The 20,703-nt window shown below is 42.4% G+C and overlaps 1 protein-coding gene across 1 annotated transcript in view; it reads right to left on the bottom strand.

Annotated features, from left to right (window-relative positions):
* Window positions 1–973: 973 nt before the first annotated feature.
* DIPK2A (divergent protein kinase domain 2A) overlaps window positions 974–20,703 on the bottom strand; it is a 56,582-nt gene continuing 36,852 nt past the window's right edge. Inside the window, exons 2-3 of the mRNA XM_036349452.1 lie at window positions 7,460–7,763; window positions 974–3,789 (exon numbers count right to left, since the gene is read on the bottom strand). Of these exons, the coding sequence (XP_036205345.1) occupies window positions 3,458–3,789; window positions 7,460–7,763 (636 nt within the window). The 3' untranslated portion in view covers window positions 974–3,457. The remainder of the gene's footprint in view (window positions 3,790–7,459; window positions 7,764–20,703) is intronic.

The raw sequence follows: 20,703 nt of genomic DNA, 5'->3' as shown, positions 1-20,703 counted from the left end.
TTGATCAGATGCAGGTTTTTTGTTTTTTTCCTGGGAAGGCACCTCACAGGTGGTGCTGGGTGCTCCTTTTCACTGGCTTGTACTGGAAAGCACATCGAGATTGACTAGTAAATTCAGGTCTTGACCTCCTGATCCACTCCTTTTCAATTAATAATGTTTGCAGCTATTGATAATCATTGCCTAGCTCTTGTCAATTAAGAATTGCAAAAGAGCAATATTTTAAAAACACTCCTTCTGCATTAACCGGAATAATTCTACATATCCCACAGATTTTTTTTCCCCTTCAACTATCTAATTACTTGGGGTAAGGCATATAAATGCTTCTTTCCTTCCCAGATACCAGTTTTCAGAATAACTCCTCAATATCCTTCCAAAAATGACTAAATTTGTTCATTTCTTATTGCTATTATCATTTTGAATGCATAATTTACATATTTAAACTGTTACAATCCATTTTTGTTATATTTATTGGTCATCAAATACTTGCAGTTGGATCTTGAGCTTTTTAGACAACACCAGTGGTATTTGAGTTGTTCTGCTTTAGTGATATTGAGGTGTTACCATTAAATTTTTAGATGTGAAATACACTGTGGTTTTGTTGGAGGAGAGAATACCTCATGTATAAAACACTGGACTCAAGTATCTCAGATTTTCTTAAAATAAGCTAGTGGCAAGTAAGTTGAGATACAGAAACAAGTTTGGCCACATGTTTTGAAGTTAGTATTAACCATAGTTACACTATTGTTCCTTACATTATTCTTTTGTATAAATTTGAAAAATTCGATAATATAGTTTAATACCATTTTAGTGGTAAAAGTTAAAAATGTCACGATTACAGAAAAACCATGCCCACACAGATAGTTTCTGAAAATTATATCAAAATACATTCAGGGGAAAAAAAAAACATCTATACAACCTCACTTTCCACTCAAGAAAAATTTGGGTATTTGAAGATAAGAGATAGTTTGACAAGTGTGATTCTTAAAGTATTCTTTATTAAGAGCATTAAAGTTGCAGAAACAACTTTATATTGTAAAGGCACAGGGAGACAGTTCTGGTAAATTATTAAAATTAAACAGTAACTTACAGTACAAAAAACAACTTTAATGCACATACAAACCCCAAATGTCTGATTCAAAAATATTTTACTGCACCTATTAATGGGCAATGATTAAAAATATAAATTGTTGCTATATAATAAATATCTGATAGTGAATATCTTGATAGCAAAGTGAACAAAAATTTATTGCTTTTCACATACAATTTTCCCTGTTAAATTCCTAACTCTTTTACTACCTTCTCAACTTTCTGAAGAAAATTCCACATAATTTTTACAAGGAAATGACAGGTTTACAAAACTCCCTCATGCAGCTATGATTGCTGGCAGCTGTTCTCTCACTTCCTATTCTGCAATCACAATCATTTCCCAAAAGTAAGATAAATGTTTGTAAGCCACAGAAAGACAACCTTTCTGTGACTGGCATTCTAAGATTGGTAATGAAGACTTATCAAATGTAAAAGGTGCTCCATTTTGAAAATGTATTATTTTGTTTGAAGTTTTGAGTGAAGGCTTGAATGTCTGACAAGTAATTTTACCTATTCCCCTCAAAAGTTTTCCTAAGTTGTAAAACATCAGCATAGTAAAATTTCCAGCACTGAATGTTTGAAGGCTAGTTGATATATTAATGTACTGATATATAAAAGTTAACACACTGCAATCTATTTTACAATGAAGAAATCTTATCCTTCTTCCAGTTTTAAACTGGAATTACCTTTATTAAGAACATCCTCCTCTTTTTATAGCAACCCGGTTATAGATGGCACAAGTAGAATTTCCATCACAATAATAAAATAACATGAAATCAGCAGCATCCTGATTTAAGAAATATCTACATAAAAATATTTGATCATTATTGTAAAGTTGCTTAACCATGTCATGTTCAGGCAGTGTGTGGCAGCTAGTAATATGCGTGACACAGAGCTGTGGCTCAATAAATAGTTGCTAAATGCATGAAAAACAGAAGAAAAACCTGGCTTTGGTTGTGCATATTTTAATCACTTTCTGATTAATAAATAATAAAGTCAGTCTAGAACTAGAACTAAATACTGCACACTACACCAAACTTTGTCATACACAAAGTAATGATTTCAAACAAAAATAATATCAGTTAGTGACAGTCAATATATGTCAATTATAACTTTTTAAGAAAGCCCACAGATTTCACATATTTATTAATTTTTATCCACATACTTAATTTTTTATGTTTTGATGTTTAACAACTGGGTAATGAAGACCATGTTGGGCAGACTGGCTACAGTATAAATTACTAATCCATTCATTAATAAAAAGTCATGAGGCCTGATTAGACTCAAATGGTGACACCATGTTACTTCTGAAAAACTACCGATTAATAAAAGTTAGAATATCTTTAAGTAGTCTATGCTGGGAAGCAGTAGCTTAACTTTTCAAGATAAAAAAATGACCATGGAGATATGAACTTAATAATGATAAAGAACATATTGCAAGTAGGACAATAAGAGTGAGTAAGTGACCAATTTTAAATTCTAACCATGGGACTAGGTCTAATATTTCTTTGGCATATGCACTACTATTTTAGACTAGTTAGCATTTAAAAAATATTGGGGTTATATTTTCCTGTCAAAATTAACATCAAGGTGAAAACTACTAACACACTCTTCTTAAAGCCTTTTAAAGGACAAAATGACATTTAGCAACATATGCCAACTTCATGTTTAGTGTACAATTCTAATTACTGGCACAGAGTGATATAACTGTTAAATAACCTTAAATGAGCTCATGCAATGGTGAAACCACAGAAAATGGGAAGAAAAGTATTTACATAATAAAATATTCAGCTTCCTGAAAAAACACAGTAAACCTAGAAATCCTGTCCTAATGGTTAACATGTACTGCATAGCACTGAATTAAAACTAGTCCAAATTTAAAAGTAACCTGCATGTGTAAGACTGAAGGAAAAACATAAAAATAGAAAAAAAATTAGGAAGGAAAAAGTAGCCTATAAAACAGGCCAATCTAATGTGACATTCAAAGTAAATGTAAGAGATTCACAAAATCATGATACTAATGCAAACTAAGTCAAGTATACCAAGTACCCTTTGATACACAAGCCAATATAACTATCAGATTCATTTCTAATAGCTTGACAATATTAATTAATGCACTAAGGCATTCAAGGGGCAAAGCAGTCAAGGATAGCTCAAGTTTCCAAAGTGTAAGAACAAAAAGATCTTCAAAATAATCATATGGTTTTTGAAGTAATGTCTTATTTTGATGAATGTTAACATAAGATGTATCAGTGCACGTTTGTCATCCTCTGAAAATATTACTTCCAAGTTTCTTTTTTCCAGGTAGTTTTTGGTGGTTTAGTATTAGCCAGTGCTATTTAAATGGAGAAAAAAAAAAGTTCACCATAGACTACCTCACATTGTTACTCAATTGAGCTAGATATTCCCGCAGTTCTTTTGCAGCCTGGAATCTCCCGTAGCGTTTCTTTGGGTTGGCGCACTCATCCAGCAAGGCCTCTAGCCGGCCATCTTTGGCAATTTCACTTGGTGGATCATGAAGGAGTCCTCCAGATGTGCCACGCCAGGTGGCATGTCTGGATAAGAGGTTCTGACAAACAGCATAATAATTGTGGTCCACAGTGGAACGAGCACAAAGAATTTCTTTTGAAAATGATAAGCAAGCCTCCTTATCACAATCATCAAACTTACTTTCATACCATACATCCCAATTTTCAGGTTTATCTGTAAAAGGAGGAAGAGCAGAAAGAGGAAAATATATTTTAAGAGTTTTTATTGATTTCCAATTTGACAATACCCTAATTAGCATAGTATTTGTTCTTAAAATTGTATTATAATTTTAAACATTTAAGTATATTAATTTACATAAAGATTTCTTGGGAGCACATCCTTGCCAAGCAGAGGATCAAACAAGGTGCCTACTACTGAAGAGTTCAGTCTAGAGGGAAACCTTCTAATCACATAAAGTGGCATACAGTAGTATGGCACAGGAATACAGAGGAAGCACTACTTCTGTCTGGGGTTGTAGAAGGCTGCAGAGAGAACATCTGATTTAGGCCTTAAAATATAAGCAAGCCTTAAAAAAAAAAAAAGGAAAAGCATCATTTTAGGCTGAGGGTACAGTATGTGCAAAGGCATGGACCTAAGGGACTAATCCAGCTAGTTCAGGAAACTGTAAGTTCTCTGTGGCTAGAGTGTGAGACAGGTACCTGGGAAGGAGGTATAGCAGAGGCTAGAGAAATAAGTTCTATCTTGTGTAATCAAGACCATGATTTGTTTTACAGAAAGATATCTCTAGGCTGAAGACTGGAGGGACTAACATGATGACAGCAACTAAAGGAGGTCCAGATAAAAAAAAGCAAAAAAAAAGCCAGATTGTAGAAACATTTGAGACAGAAATTAACAGGTAAGTGTATGAGTAAAGTTTAAGGTCCTAATTAGATGAAAACCTAGACACTATTAACATAACAGTGTTTATATATATAAAGTAAATATAAAGTGGTTATGAGATATTCAGGTGTGGACATGTAATATATGCAACTGAAGCCAAAGGGACAGAATACATATTTAGAGTGCATCAGCATAAAAGGTTTGGTGGAGCCAAGAGAATGGCTTAATTGTATTGAAAATATGTTGAAAGCAAAAGGGAAAAAAAGACCGACAGAAGAACATTAAAACTGAAGGGGTAGAGATGTTAGTGAAAGAAACTCATTCATTCAGAAAGTAATTATTTGAATGCCTGCTCTATGGCAAGCAGGGTGTCTAATGGTAAACAAAACAGATTATATACATGGCTCCTATCCTCACTGGCTTACAATCCAGTATGTGAAATAGAAACTAAGCAAGTAAACAAACATTATCATAAATTGTAGGAAATGCTATGAAGGAAACAGGAGTTTTTAACAGTAGAAAGATTTATGAAAGAAACAACCTAAAGTTACATACAGCAGTCAAGTCAAGTCTCTCTTAGAGTTAACATTTAAGCTAAGGCTTGAAGGACAAGTACCTAACAGCATATAGAAGAGAGATGTGGTATTTTAGGCAGAGAAAACTGCATATGGGAAGCCCAGAAGTGGAAAGGTTCATTCAAGAAACCAAAAGGCCATTTTGGCTGAGGCATCAAGGGCAACAATGGACAGAGGGATATTAAAAACGAAGCAGAATAAGGTCAAGTCATACAGATTATGCCCTGGGGAGGAATTTGAATTTTACTTGAAGAACAATGGGAAATCTTAAAAGTATTAAGCAAGGAAATGATAAGATCAGATTTATGTTTTTAAAAAGGAACTATGTGATAAGTAGAAGGAAACCAAAGGAGTAAAGAATTTCATGAAGTTTTTACTAATCAGTGACTTCAGGAATTGGCCAATTAGGTGGTCGCTAATGGTAATGCAGATTTCTAAGTGAGGTTTTAATGGTTGAGGAATGAATGGAGACTCAGGAAGCAGAGATAGGCAGATTTTAAAAACAGTTGAAAAGCAACAAACTTGCTTATGGGAAGGTAAGAGAAACTGGATTTTAAGGAGGGTGGAAAATTAAAGAAGACGACTGATGCAGCAGGTTCTCAAAGAAGGCTCTTTACTGTGTCTGAAGAAGAGGAATGAGTATGTATTGTTTTTACTGCTTAGACAGCGGTTCTCAACCTGTGGGTCGCGACCCCTTTGGGGGTCGAACGACCCCTTCACAGGGGTCACCTAAATACATCCTGCATATCAGATATTTACATTACGATTCATAACAGTAGCAAAATTACAGTTATGAAGTAGCAACGAAATTAATTTTATGGTTGGGGGTCGCCACAACATGAGGAACTGTATTAAAGGCTCGTGGCATTAGGAAGGTTGAGAACCACTGGCTTAGAAGGTACTAGTAAAAGGAAGAATACCAAGGGAGGTGCCACATCAAAACCTCCATTTCCTGGTGAAGGATAAAAATACAGGCAATTTACTAGAAAGAGGGTAAATATAGATATAGCCATTTGCAAAGTGGCTAATCAGACAGCCCTACTTGAGCCTTTTGAAAATAAGTAGGCATGCCTAAAAAAGCACAGGAGTAATGCTCTTTGTATGAAAGGTAAGAATAGAGAAACTGTAGGGTTGTATTCATTCCAAGTCAGGAATTAGTTGGTATAAAATTGTAACATGTATCCCAGGAATGTTCACATCAAGAATTTTTTTTTTTTTTTTAAATTTTAGCCCTGACCGGTGTGGCTAAGTTGGTTGGAGTGTCATCCTTTACACTGAAAGGTGGTGGGTTCGATTCCTGTGGGGGCACATATAGGAGGCAGTCAATCAATGTTTCTTTCTCACATCAATGTTTCTCTCTCTCTCTCTCCCCCTTCCTCTCTCTAGAATCAATTAAAAATTTCTTTTTACAAACATTGGAATGAATACTTTAAAAATTAAGGCAAGTTGTACAATTCTGTGAATATAATAAAAACCACTGAGTTGTGTACTTTAAAAAAGAAAAGCATGGTGCAAGCTGCTGCTGCATTTACACGTGCAGGAGAGGAAAGTGGGAATTAAGCTTCCAGCAGGTGTCCATCCCCTGTGGGAGGATCTATAGGGCAGTCAGGATACAACCAGAAACTAGTCTGCTGAGTGTCCAATAGAACAAGGCACTGGGAAAACCAAATAGTATTTAACAGGATCAAGCTAGGATCATGCAAGAGTGTCAAATAGACTGCTGTTACATTCACTGCATTCCCCAGGTGCCACAAAGAAGATCCTTATATAAAGGGAGGGGAGGGAACTAAAAATATTAAGACTCTCACCATGAAGCAACAACCCTTCAAGTTCCCTTTACTAAGTAGGTTAGTTATAGAACTATAGGTATTGTCCCCAATGTTTTAAAATTCCTATGGTATTTAATTTTAAAAACATTTCAGACACTCTGCCCACCTACACTTTGAAGAACTCACAAAGAAATGGGGAGTAAAGTTTTGCGTGAGATGTAATAATGTCAAACCAAAGCTAAAGATTTACAGTGCTAATGAAAAGAAAAAAAAAATCACTGTAGAACAATGGAACATGGAACATTCTGGAGAGCAGCACAGCCTTTCTGGCAGCCTGTAAGTAGTATATACAACTTAATTTTGCATTAGACTCCTAATGCTCAGAAACAGCAGACTGTGTGGAAAAAGACATGTGTACATACACACTCAGAGCATATCTGATTGAACCAAAAGGATATTTTACTAAATATGGAGAATCTGTGACTAAGAACATGTATAATTCATCAGTATTTGTTTATTGATACTGGTCAAATAAAACAAAAAAAGATGTAAGGTTGCCATCTAAGAAGGAAATGAAAGACTTGCTTCATATAAATGTAAACATTATTTTGACACAGGAAAAAACGGATACAAAAACAAATCTAAAAGTTATATACTTACTTTGTCTAATTAACCTTTTGTCAGCAACCAAAACATTTTCAGCATCCACAATGATTACCTTCCCATCTCTAGGACCAACTGCAAAATTGTCAAAGCTGACGTCCAGGAGGTAGAGTGCAAATTCAAAGTCATTGTTAGTAAGCTGCTCTGCTATTTCCATTAATTGCCAAGCCAGGTCAACTCGTTTTTCCCATGGTGCATTAAAGTAGCTCCACAGTTCTTCTCCAACATAATTTACAGCCACCATTCTTCCACAAGCTCCAAGATACTTTGCAAATGGCCAACCTTCATCAGATGGAAAAATCTACAAAAGAATTATCTTAATATTATAAGTGATTCTGATGAGGATATCCTAAATCTATCCCCAGATCCTTTCAGTAGAGATTGCTACTAGGCAAGAGCTTGGATTTTCTTGTTGTAGTCAATAGTGCAGCAGAGAGAAATGTCATTTCTTTTCCAACTCATACCTTTTTTTAAAATTTATTTTTTATTTTCTTTTATTGCTTAAAGTATTATAAAGAGTATTACATATGTCTCCTTTTTTCCCCCCCCGCCCTTGACAATCCCCTGGCCTCCTCTACCCCCCAGTGCCTTATGTCCATTGGTTATGCTTATATGCATGCATACAAGTCCTTTGGTTGATCTCTTACCCACCCCCCTCCTGCCCTCCCACCCTCCCCGGCCTTCCAGCTGTAGTTTGACAGTCTGTTCGAGGCAGCTCTGCCTCTGTATCTATTTTTGTTCATAAGTTTATAATGGTCTTTATTATCCAGAAATGAGTGACATCATGTGGTATTTTTCCTTCATTGACTGGCTTATTTCACTTAGCATAATGCTCTCCAGTTCCATCCATGCCGTTGCAAATGGTAAGAGTTCCTTCTTTTTTATAGCAGCATAGTATTCCATCATGTAGATGTACCACAGTTTTCTAATCCATTCATCTACAGATGGGCACTTAGGCTGTTTCATACCTTTACTATGGTTCTGAAAAATTTTTTTTTTTAAAAATAGCTTTACATTATAAAGCTAAAAAAAAGTATTGCTTATTAAAATCTCGGACCAAATTGACCAAATAACAAAACAAAAGATACTTTATTAGAAAATTTTAAAGTATTTTATGTTTCCTTTCTTTTTGATGTAAGTAAGGACAATCAACCAATCCTTTCTTTTGAATGGATAACACTGCAGGCCTATTAGTCAGCATGTATTTACCACACACCAGGCACTGTGCTTCGGCTGGCAATAAGAGTGAACAAAACAGAGTCTCTAAAATAAAGATGTTAGAAGACAGATACCAAACAAATAATCTATCCTATATAATAAAAGGGTAATATGCAAATTCACCCTAACAGCAGGACCCGAAAGACCACTGGACCAGTCATTATGAGGGGCACTGACCACCTCTTGGTCTCTTTTCCTGGCCAGCAGGCTCCAATAGCCTGATGACGAACAGGAAACTGGGGGTGGGTGGTGGGGGACACAGAGGGTGCCAGGCCAAGGCCCCCACCCCTACAGTCACCCTACACATAGAGGGGGATCCACAGTGGGGGTGGGGCTGGTGAGCAGGCAGGAATAGCTGACCTCTTGGTCCCTTCCCCCGGCCATCAGGCACCGATCAACCCATGGCAAACAGGGAACCAGGGGTGGCTGGCAGTGGGGCTGGCTGTGGGCAGCTGGGGAAGATGGCCCTGATCGCAGGCTAGGCCTAGGGACCGTACCTGCACACGAATTTTGCGCACCAGGCCTCTAGTCTATATACATAAAAGCCTAAGCGACCATTCAACTGGTAGATATGATGCGCACTGACCACCAGGAGTCAGACGCTCCGACAGGTAAGTTAGCTTCCTGCTGGGGTCTGGCCGATGGGAACTGGGCGAGATAGGCTGGACACACCCTGAAGCCCTCCAGTGGTCCCTCCTGGCCCGATCATGCATCAGTGGGGTCCCGGATCGTGAGAGGGTGCAGGCCAGGCTGAGGGACCCCACCGGTGCACGAATCCATGCACCAGGTCTCTAGTTATGAATATAATAAGTGTTAGTTACTAAGAAGTGGTGTAGGTTCTAGGGGTGGAATTCAGAGGATTCTGGGAAGTGTCTTTTAACCTACCCCTATCTTAGCAAGGTTTTCTAGCAGATTTTATTATAACTACTGGGAGGATTAACATCCTAAAACAGAAAGCTTTATGACCATGAACAATTATTTTCAAATTAAATAAAACGATAGGCTTTATCTGAGGTACTTTCTCGTGCTAAAATGCCCACCGACAAAAGGACGGGAAGTAATATTTTAAAGAACTTCTTGGAAAATCATATGACCAGAGGAGGTGTGTTTTATTTGTTTTATAAATATATTTTTATTGATTTCAGAGAGGAAGGGGGGAGGGGGAGAGAGAGAGAGAGAGAGAGAGAGAGAGAGAGAGAGAGAGAGAAACACCAATGATGAGAGAGAATCATTGATTGGCTGCCTCCTACACGGCCCCTACAGGGAATCGAGCCTACAACCTGGGCATGTGACCTTGACCGGACTCAAACCCAGGACCCTTCAGTCCGCAGGTTGATGCTCTAACCACTAAGCAGAACCAGTAGGACAAGATATGTTTTAAGAGCCATTCCTTCAGCCTTACACCTTTTTTAAATTGGAAAAAAAAATTCTGATAAAATGTTTATACCAGTACTGCAGGGAAAACAACAGAAAACACTGCAGAATAGAAATGTGCCTATTTCTATTGATAATAATTAAACAATCCATATGTGTTAAGAGAGCTGGAGATGGGGCTTTTCTTCTTGAACTTCTCAAGAAAGTAAGTAATATTAACTTTAGCCTTAGCTTTTATAAAACTGACAAAATTTAAGTCTTACATTAAAATTTTTATCAACTTTAAAACAAAAAGATTTTAAAAACTCAACAGCATCCAAATAATTACCTATTTTCATTTGTGTTTCATTTCCATTCTATCAGTACACAACTAGTTTTATATGTAACTTGTTTATTTTTTATTTTAACATCTTCAGTTTTGTGATAAAACACTAATTATATAAATTAAAAATTTAGATATGACAATATGAATCTTTAGATATAGTAGCTAATTGATTTAATTTCTGTTCAGAGAAAATATTTATTGGCTCTTTAGCAATTAGGAGAAAACACATTTTTAATCTTATACCTGAGAATTTGTTTTTTTAGGGCATTGTGAAAAGTGAAAGATTGCCTGCTGTCCAATGCGAAGTGCAAAAAACTGTTTGCTAACCACGTTATTTTCAACTTTTCCTCCCAACTTAATTATTTACATGACCTTGAAAATTTAGACAAAATGTTTACAAAAGATTTAAATGTTTCCCAGAAGTATTCATGTATAAAGTCACTGGCATAAAAAATAAAATCACTAAAAATAAGTAAGTATATAATATTATATAGTTTTAACATGCAAAAACTAAAACAAAACACTCCTCCATATAATTCTCGTGTATTATTCACATGCCATACTGTAAAACAGACACAAACATATCTTTGTGAAAACAAAATGGCCTTTGACAACAGGAAAAAAGGAAACCCTGCCAAAATCTGCACATGTACAAATATCTCCTTGTTTTTGGAGCCTTTCCAACTGGCAAAACAGAGTCAAATATACACTTCATTACCCAAGTCCCAGATAGAAAAGGGTAACATATATGAACAAATGTCACACTGAGCAACTTTATATTCATACTAGAGACCCAGTGCATGAAATCTGTGCAGGGGTAGGGTTCCTAGGCCTGGTCGGTGATCAGGGCCAATCGGGGCCTTCCAGCTGTTGGCCGAGGCCTTTCTTTCAGCTGCCAGCTGGGGGCCTCTCTTCCCCGGCTGCTGGCCAGGGGTTCCTTCATTCTGCACCACCCCCTGGTGGTCAGTGCACGTCATAGCGAGTGACAGAACTCCCAGTCTCCCAGTCAAACTCCCGCAGGGACACTTTGCATATTAGCCTTTTATATATTTTGGAGGGACACCCTGTATATCTCTAGTCAGCGGTGAAAGAAACCAACAGCAGATTTGGAACCCCAAGACAGGGAACCTCGCTCACTCCCCACATGTCTCCCCACTTCACTTTCCACCTTTGTGGGCAGCAGGAGAATCAACATTTTCTCTCATTAATTCGGAAAAGCACGTCCTGTCACCCGCTGCCTGGCAGGAGTGCACTAGGCCTCAAGCAAGCGAGGCTCAGTCAGGGCAGCCGTCGCTCATGGGTGCTGGCACCCAAAGTGCACATCCCTCCTCTACAGTCACCCCGACTATCCCACTGTTTCACTGAGAGGACGGAATTCCCCTCAGCCTCTGGGTTCTTGATCTTGAACGCTGACCAAAGGCACCTCAGCGAGGACCGCCCGTGCCCACTAGGTGTGTCTATCTGCACCTGCTCCTGCCTCAGCACCTGCATTAACCCCCCAGAGGTGATCTCGTAGCTGCACTGGCCTCCATGGGAATAGGGCATCACCACTCCGCCCTCTCACTGTCATCTCACAGGCACCCACCCTCAGCACCCAGAACACCCAGACACTCTCCAAAGGACGTGAGCGCATCAGAGGGGATGTGTGCATATCCTGTGGGTGTGTTAGGCATGCTGGGTTGATGGAAGTGCGGTGGAGAGGTGGGGAGAACTTGTGCACGCCTTGGTTTGCAACTCTTGCAGGCGTAGGAAGGTGACAGTGTGCTGGGGAATGTTCGCAAGCCAGGGGGGATGTGCACACCGGAGGCCTCTGGCTTTGCAGATCCGTAAACCCCCGTGGTGCGGTCAGGAGGACGTCAGTCTGGCCCACCACAGTGGCCACGGTGGCTGTCACTGCGATCCTGCACCTTCTGGCCCAGGAGGTGGATCTTGCGCAGCCACTCCTGGGCGCTAATGGCCTGCAGACGCTACTTCAGCTCAGCCTGCAGGCTCCACTTGGCGCACTCACAGCTGTCACCACCGCCATGTGGGGAGTACAGGCCGCCCTCCGCTGGCCTGCCTCCCCTGTCCAGAGGCTCTCTGCACTGCTCACCTGCCCAGAATGACTGGGGCTGGGCGGAAGCCAGGTGTCCTGCCCTCCCCAACCCCGGCAGATCCGCCCCTGTGCGAGCTGCTGCCCTGCCGGGAAGGGTCACAGATCCGGGTCCCGGGACCGCGGACAGCCTCAAGTGCTGCCCCCCGCCTGGCAGGGTCACAGATCTGTGTCTTGGTCCCATGGACAGCCTCAAGCACTGCCCCCCGCCTGGCAGGGTCACAGATCTGGGTCCTGGGACCGCGGACAGCCTCAAGCACTCCCCTCGCCCAGCAGGGTCAGAGATCCGGGTCCCAGGACCGCGGTCAGCCCTAAGCGCTGCCCCCGCCCGGCAGAGTCACAGATCCAGGTCCAGGGACAGCAGACAGCCTTCCACGGTGCCCCCCGCCCATGAGGTCACAGATCTGGGTCCGGACCGCGGACAGCCTCAAGCACTGCCCCCCGCCCGCCAGGTCACGGATCTGGGTCCCAGACCACGGACAGCCTCAAGCACTGCCGCCCCGCCCACCAGGTCACGGATCCGGGTCCCAGACCGCGGACAGCCTCAGGCACTGCCTCCCGCCTGCCAGGACATGGATCTGGGTCCCAGACCCCCGACAGCCTCAAACGCTGCCGCCCGCCTTCAGTATGCAAATTAGCCGCCATCTTGTTGCTTCAGGGTGGGGGTCCCCACTGGGGTGGATGGCCAGTCTGGGTGAGGGGATGATGGCTGTTTACAGCTGATCACACCCTCTTCAGGGTGGGGGTCCCCACTGGGGTGCCTGCCCAGACTGGGTGAGGGGATGATGGCTGTTTTCTGGCTGGCGGGTGACTGAAGCTCCCAACCTCTCCTTTTTTTCTGTTGTGTTTTTTTTTTTTTTTTTTTTTTTAATTCTGGGATTTATTTACCTTCTATGCCTGCCACTGGAGCTGAGAGCCAGCATTAGCTCTGAGGCTCGGCTCCAGCTTGAGGCCTCCACTGCTGAAAGCAGGAATCTAGGGTTTGTTTGGGTTCTATACTTGCAACATTGTTTCGGTCCTGCTTGCTCCAGCTCTGATGGCTGAAAGCAGGTTTCTGGGGTTTGTTTAGGTTCTATAATTGCAACATTGTTTCTTAGACTGCAGCTCAGAGCCCAGCAGGGACAGGCAGGGAACCTTGGCTTCCTCCTTCACTGGAGCAAGCAAGCCTCTTGTTCGCTTCAGCTGCCTGGCTGCTGGCCGCCATCTTGGTTGGCAGTTAATTTGCATATTGCCCCGATCAGCCAATGGGAAGTATGTCGGAGGTGCGGTTAATTACCATGTTTGTCTATTATTAGATAGGATGTATATATGTATGTGTGTATATATATGTATATATATATATGTATGTAGATAGTGATTTCTGATAATGTTAACTGAAATTCTGTTACTCCTCATTATAAGAAGAGCACTACAATTCTTCCATATAGTTTGCTACCTAAATCTTTTGGAAGAACTCTAATAAATGAATTTGCACAATTTGCTCAGATGACAAGAATTTTTCATTGTATAATCAAAATCGCCAGATTTCATTAATGAGAACAGAATTCTACTAAAAACATTGCATGTAGTACAAAGAAAATGCTCAAAGGGAGCCAACATAAGTATAATTATACTAGGGGCCCAGTGCACGAATTTGTGCACCTTGAAAGGAACTGTGGACCGAGGGTACGGTGGGCACAGGGGCGGGTCTTGGCCCATCCTCCACGCCCCCACCCAGCTCTTCCCACCGTGGCCCTGGTCCCCTGTCTGCCAGCAGCCTTGCTTCCACTGCCGCAACTCCCACGCGCTGATGGCTCCGGCCCCACTTGCACCCACTGACAGCATGGAGTGATTGGGGTCGGTGCCAGCAGCGGGTGTGAGCGGGGCCGGTGCCAGCAGCAGGTGCAAGTGCCAGGTGGGACTGAGGCGCACAGGAGCAAAGAATTTTCAGTAACCACCAGAGGCTCGCCCCGATGACAGCGACAGGCTGTCTGGCGCCCCTGCTCGCCTGCTCTAACAACCCATCACAGCCTACACCCACCATGCTCCACACTCTGCCGCCTGTTGCTGACGCCTGCCAGGTTCCACGCATGCCCCCTGGTGGTTAGTGCATGTCATAGCGACCAGTTGTTCGGTTGTTCCACCGTTTGGTTTATTTGCATATTAGCCTTTTATTATATAGGACTTAAAACGATCATGGCTTAGCACTAGCTGGGTGACTCAGTTGGTTGGAGTGTCACCCTGTACACCTAGGTTGCCAGTTCAACCCTCGATAGGGGTGCATATAGAAGGCAACCAATTGATGTTTCTCTCTCCTACTACCTTCCTCTCTCTCTAAAATCAATAAAACATATCCTCAGGTGAGGAGTAAATAAAACACCAAAAAAACAATCCTGACTTAGAACCAAAATTACCATGGTCAGGCAGTTTGAGGCAAAATTTTAAGACTTTATGGCTTGGATTTCTTAAGTATATCGAACAATAAGAAACACAACTTCTTACTTCTGATTACCAAACTCCCACAAGAGTATAAAATACAGTAATAGTGTAAGACATTTACTGCAGTCCACACTTTTAAAATTTTAAACCAAGCCCTAACCGGTTTGGCTCAGTGGATAGAGCGTTGGCCTATGGACTAAAGGGTCCCAGGTTCAATTCTGGTCAAGGGCATGTACCTTGGTTGTGGGCACATCCCCAGTAGGGGGTGTGCAGTAGGCAGCTGATCGATGTTTCTCTTTCATCGATGTTTCTAACTCTCTATCCCTCTCCCTTCCACTCTGTAAAAAATCAATAAAATATATATTAAAAAAAATTTTTAAACCAAATCTTACAATCAGATTTTCAAAATGGCTAGAACAGGCACATCATTTAAAGTAATCTGAAATAAAATGTATTTTAATGAATTTACATTTGAAAAAATATACAAATATTTTTCTGTCAGGAAGGAGTGTTTAAAGGTAGAATGATTTAAATTATAATTAGATTAGAGGCACTCTAATTGTTCAGGGTTTTTCATCAATTTTGAATGTATGTCATAAAGTATAATATGTAAAGCTTTTTAAACTAAATAATAGTTTAAGATTGTACAACTGCAAGAAACAGTTATAATATTACTGTATTTTATAAGAAAGCATCTGTTAAGTATTACTACCAATGCTAATATTAAAAGTTGAAATTTAAGTATTAAGCCAAACATGTTTTACTGCTAAGATTTAAAGAAATATTAAATATCTTCACCGTTAATTTATAAAATAAAAAGTATTTTGAAGCTGAAACAAGATAAATCACCATGTCTAGGTATCTTTTTTTGTTTTTGTTTTAAATAGGAAATCTTAAGTTACTTCTTGGATATCATAAAACTCAAATAATATTAATAACAATAATATATGTATTAACAGCAGCCTAAAAACAAGCTTTCAGGAGCAAATAAACAAAACCACTATGTCACCTTACATCCTAAGAGTAAATAAAATGAATATGACATAAAATATCTAGAATCAAGATAAGAAAATTTAGATAATTTTATATTCTTTATGATGTATAACATAAAGTTCTATATTTAAAGGATAATATTGTATACTAGAAGCCCAGTGCATGAAATTAGTGCACTGGGGGGGGGGGGGGGGAGGAGGGGTGTCCCTCAGCCCAGCCTGCACGCTCTCCAATCCGGGACATTCCTCTCACAATCTGGGACTGCTGGCTCCCAACCGCTTGCCTGGCTGCCTGCCTGATTGCCCCTAACTGCTTCTGCCTGCAAGCCTGATCACACCCTAACCACTCCCCTGCCAGCCTGATCAATGCCTAACTGCTCCCTTACCAGCCTGATTGCCCTCCCCTGCAGGCCTGGTCCCCCCCAAATGCCCTCCCCTTCAGGCCTGGTTGCCCCCAACTGCTCTGCCCTGTAGGCCTGGTTGCTCCTAACTGCCCTCCCCTGCCGGCCACCTTGTGCGAGGGTGTGATGGTCACTTTGCATATTACCTCTTTATTATATAGGATAAGTAGAATAGTGAACCTAAAAATAAATGGCTACCTTTCAAAGTCCACTTTCACCTCTGCCTCTCACTAGCTGTATAACCCTGGCAAAATCAAAACTTCTTAGAGCTTAGTATCTTCCTCTGTATAATGGAAATATCTCTTGTATCAACATATTCATCAGGCAATACAAGGATCAAAGAAAAAAAAGCATAATTTTTTTTTGTAGATTAAATACTTCTTTATAAAGAATTAATTACCAAAACATTTTCATGTTTCCTAATTCAATCTGATGAATAAAAAGTCCAGATATTCATCAACAGATGTGCTTACTTTGTTATTACCTACCTGAAAAGCATCTACAAATAATGAACTCCTTCTAAATATAGCCAAGAATGATTAAATCAGAAATACATCTTCACTATTCTCTAGCAGTTTTTAATTTACAATGGGATAGGTAAATTAGTTACCAGATTTTCACTCAGTGCTCTGAGAAATATACAGAGCAACCACGAGTACTAAAAATATAATATTTGTAATTTGGCAACACATATACCCATAAATAACAGCATTTAATTTGCTTTTCATTGAATATGTAAACAATACAAAATACATCTAAATTCTGAAGTAACCTATCACCTATCATAACAAGTATCATGTTTATGTAATCAACTAGAGGCTTGGTGCACAAAAATTTGTGCACTCGGGGGGGAGGGGGAGCCCCTCAGCCCGGCCTGTGCCCTCTCACAGTCTGGGACCCCTCGGGAGATAACGACCTGTTGGCTTAGGCCTGCTCCTGGGTGGCAGAGGGCAGGCCCAATCCCTAGGTGCAGGCCCTGGTTGGGCTCAGAGCAGGGCCGATTGGGGAGTTGGGGCACCGCCCCCTGTCATGCACAGAGCAGGGTGGATGGGGAGGTTGCGATGCCACCCTCAGTCATGCTCAGGGTAGGGCCGATTGGGGGGTTGGGGCACCGCCCCCTGTCACACTCAAGGCAGAGTCGATGGGGAGGTTGTGGCGCCACCCCCTGTCACGCACAGAGCAGGGCCAATCAGGGGATTGGGGCGCTGCCCCCTGTCACACAAAGAGCAGGGACGATCGGGGGTTGGGGAGCTCCCAACCGTCACGCACAGAGCAGGGCCCATCAGAGGGTTGGGGAGCTCCCCCGACACTCACAGAGCAGGGCCCATCAGGGGGTTGGGGAGCTCCCCCCTGTCACTCACAGAGCAGGGCCGATAGGGGAGTTGGCACACCGCCCCCTGTCACACACAGAGCAGGGCGGATCAGGGGGTTGGGGCGCCACCCTCTATCACCCACAGAGCAGGGCCGATCAGGGGGTTGGGGCACCACCACTGTCACACTCAGGGCAGGGCCGATGGGGAGGTTATGGCTCTACCCCATCACACACAGAGCAGGGCCTGTGGGGGGGGGGGGGGGGGGGAGGTTGGGGTGCCGCCCTCTATCACCCACAGAGCAGTGCCGATCAGGGGGTTGGGGCGCCTTCACCTGTCACGAACAGAGCAGGGCTGATAGGGAGGTTGTGGCCCTGCCCCCTGTCACACACAGCTGCAGGGCAATCAGGGGGTTTGGACACTGCCCCCTGTCACACTGATCCCAGTGCCAGGAGGCCTCTCAGCTCCGCTGATCCCAGTGCTGGGAGGCATATTACCCTTTTACTATATAGAATAGAGGCCTGGTGCACGGGTGGGGGCCGACTGGTTTGCCCTGAAGGGTGTCCTGGATCAGGGTTGGGGTCCCCACTGGGGTGCCTGGCCAGCCTGGATGAGGGGATGATGGCTGTTTGCAGCTGGTCACACACCTTTCAGGGTGGGAGTCCCCACTGGGGTGCCTGGCCAGTCTGGGTGAGGGGCTGAGGGCTGTTTTCAGGCTGGCGGGTGACTGAAGCTCCCAACTGCTCCTTTTTTTCTCTTTTTTTTTTTTTTTTTTTTTTTTAATTCTGGGCCAGCTTTAGCCCTGAGGCTCCAGCTCTTAGGCCTCCGCTCCTGAAAGCAGGTATCTGATTTGTTTCGGTTCTCGAAACTCTGTATCAACTCCAGCTCTGAGATCCCAGCCAGCCGGCTGAAAGCTGGTTTCTGGGGTTTTGTTTAGCGTCTATATTTGTTACAATGTTTGAAACTGCAGGCTCAGAGGCCTGCAGCGGCTGGCGGGGAACGTTGGAGTCCTCCGTCACTGAAGCAAGCAAGCCTCATGTTAGTTTCAAGCTGCCTGGCTGCCGGCTGCCATCTTGGCTGACAGTTAATTTGCATATTGCCCTGATTAGCCAATGGGAAGGGTAGTGGTCATACGCCAATTACCATGTTTCTCTTTTATTAGTGTAGATAAAAAGGATGTGAAATCTAATTCTAGAGTTGGAAGATACCTGAGTTGTAAATCTAGTTCAGTGGTCAGCAAACTGCGGCCCCTTGAGTGTGGCTCTTCCACGAAATACCACGTGTGGGCGCGCACGTACAGTGCAATTGAAACGTCGAGGCCGCACTCAAGGGGCCAAAGAGCCGCATGTGGCTCTTGAGCCGCATTTTGCTGACCACTGATCTAGTTCAATCTTATCAGCACCATTTAAGTGATTCACCTAAACTCAAAAGCAAAGTCAAGCAAATACAACCTCCCTAGTCCAGGAGTCCCCTTTCAGAAGTTTTCAGGAGCATCTCATATTAAGCAATACCTCTAATAGTGTGTGAGAGAACCTCACAAAAACATCTATTATTGCTGCAAAAATAACGTAAGCTTCTTCATCCTAAGTGGAATAAAGCACATAAATTACCTCATGTTTTTTTCACATTTATTATTTTTGTTTTTTTTTAATTTGATAAAACCTATTTTCTACAGAGTTTTAAATATGGAATTGCTGATAAGGGACTGTAGGTTAACCCACATTTCATTGACTACTATATATAAGCAGCTGCAGTAAAAAGCAGTGAGAAAATTGTTGTGTAATGAAAATACTTTGAATTAAAAAATCCTAGATCTAGCCTAACTTCACCATGAAATGCTAAGTAAACAGTTGTAAATAAAATATAGTCCTTATTCTCAAGATTTTTTAGCCTGAGTTGGGAGGATGGTTATTAAACACAAATTATAAGTGATGGAACTTGTTACCAATTACAGAAAAATAGAGTCTATCAAGAAAGAGTAGAGGATGCTGCATGGTCAAGCTCCCAGGAACAAGCTGGAATTACAACTGAAATACGAGAAGGCTTCCTGAATATTCAACGGAAAACTCACAGGAGAGAACCTTGATACCCAAGGACCGAAGGTGGAGCCGGCATAGAGACTGGTAGGAGGGGCAGAGACATGACACACAGAGGGGAACTGAAGTCCCAGAGAGATATCTCAGACAGTGGTGGAGGGGGGGGAGGTGCCACTGAGAATTCTGGGATCTAATACTGGAGCTAGGCTCCCCAAAGGAGAGCACCAAACTGAGGAAGGTATCCACATAACATCAAGCTGTGAAAAGCAGTAGGGTGCTGTCTGCCAGGGAGTGGCAGCTGAAAGTTCAGGCACCCTCTTAAAGGGCCAAGGCACAAACATTCCCTGTGGCGCCACCCACCTTGTGCTCTGGCAGAGGGAGGGTGAAGTGGACTGGAGCTGTGAGAGCAAAAGCCAGCACTGGGGACTCGGGGGACAGAGCTCAGAAGGCAGACACTCCAAGTCTCCTCGGCTCAGTCATTCCTTCACACAGCCACATAGACACCTGCCTTGCCTGGGGAGATAGATATCTGCCTTGCCTACAGGGAAGACAGCTGACACACCCTATTGGAAAACACCTTGCAATGAGGCCGCTTAAGAGATTAAAAGTAACAATTCTAAGCAGTAGCAGCTGCTTCTGTAGCCCGCCCCCATACAAGGAACAGCATCCTCCTGATCACCACGCCCTCTGTCTGAGGAACAGCAGCTGTGTGTGAAGCCTCCCCTCACCAGCAAGAGGAGCCACCACAACTGTGAACAGCAACCATCAGAGGAGCTGCTACCAACTGAGGAGGAGCTGCTACCACAACAGCCCGAGGAGCAACCGCAGCCCGAGGAGCCACTGCAACCCAAGGAGCAGCCACTGAATGACTCTACCTCTAGCTATGGTGGTACGATCAAACATGGGTAGACAAAGAAACCCCAAAAGGAAAGAAAAGTAGGACTGGCCAAAAAAGCAGCTAAGTGATACAGAGGAATGCAACACGACAGAAAAAGAATACAGATTAAGGGTCGTAGAGTGTATACAACGGATGGAGGGGAAAAATCAACAAGTTATGCAAGAAGCAAGAAGAAAC

The sequence above is a fragment of the Myotis myotis genome, unplaced genomic scaffold, assembly GCF_014108235.1.
Source record: "Myotis myotis isolate mMyoMyo1 unplaced genomic scaffold, mMyoMyo1.p scaffold_m19_p_2, whole genome shotgun sequence".
Lineage (NCBI taxonomy): Eukaryota > Metazoa > Chordata > Mammalia > Chiroptera > Vespertilionidae > Myotis > Myotis myotis.
Note: the sequence above shows the minus strand (reverse complement) of the source record. Positions and strands in the feature narration are given on the sequence as shown.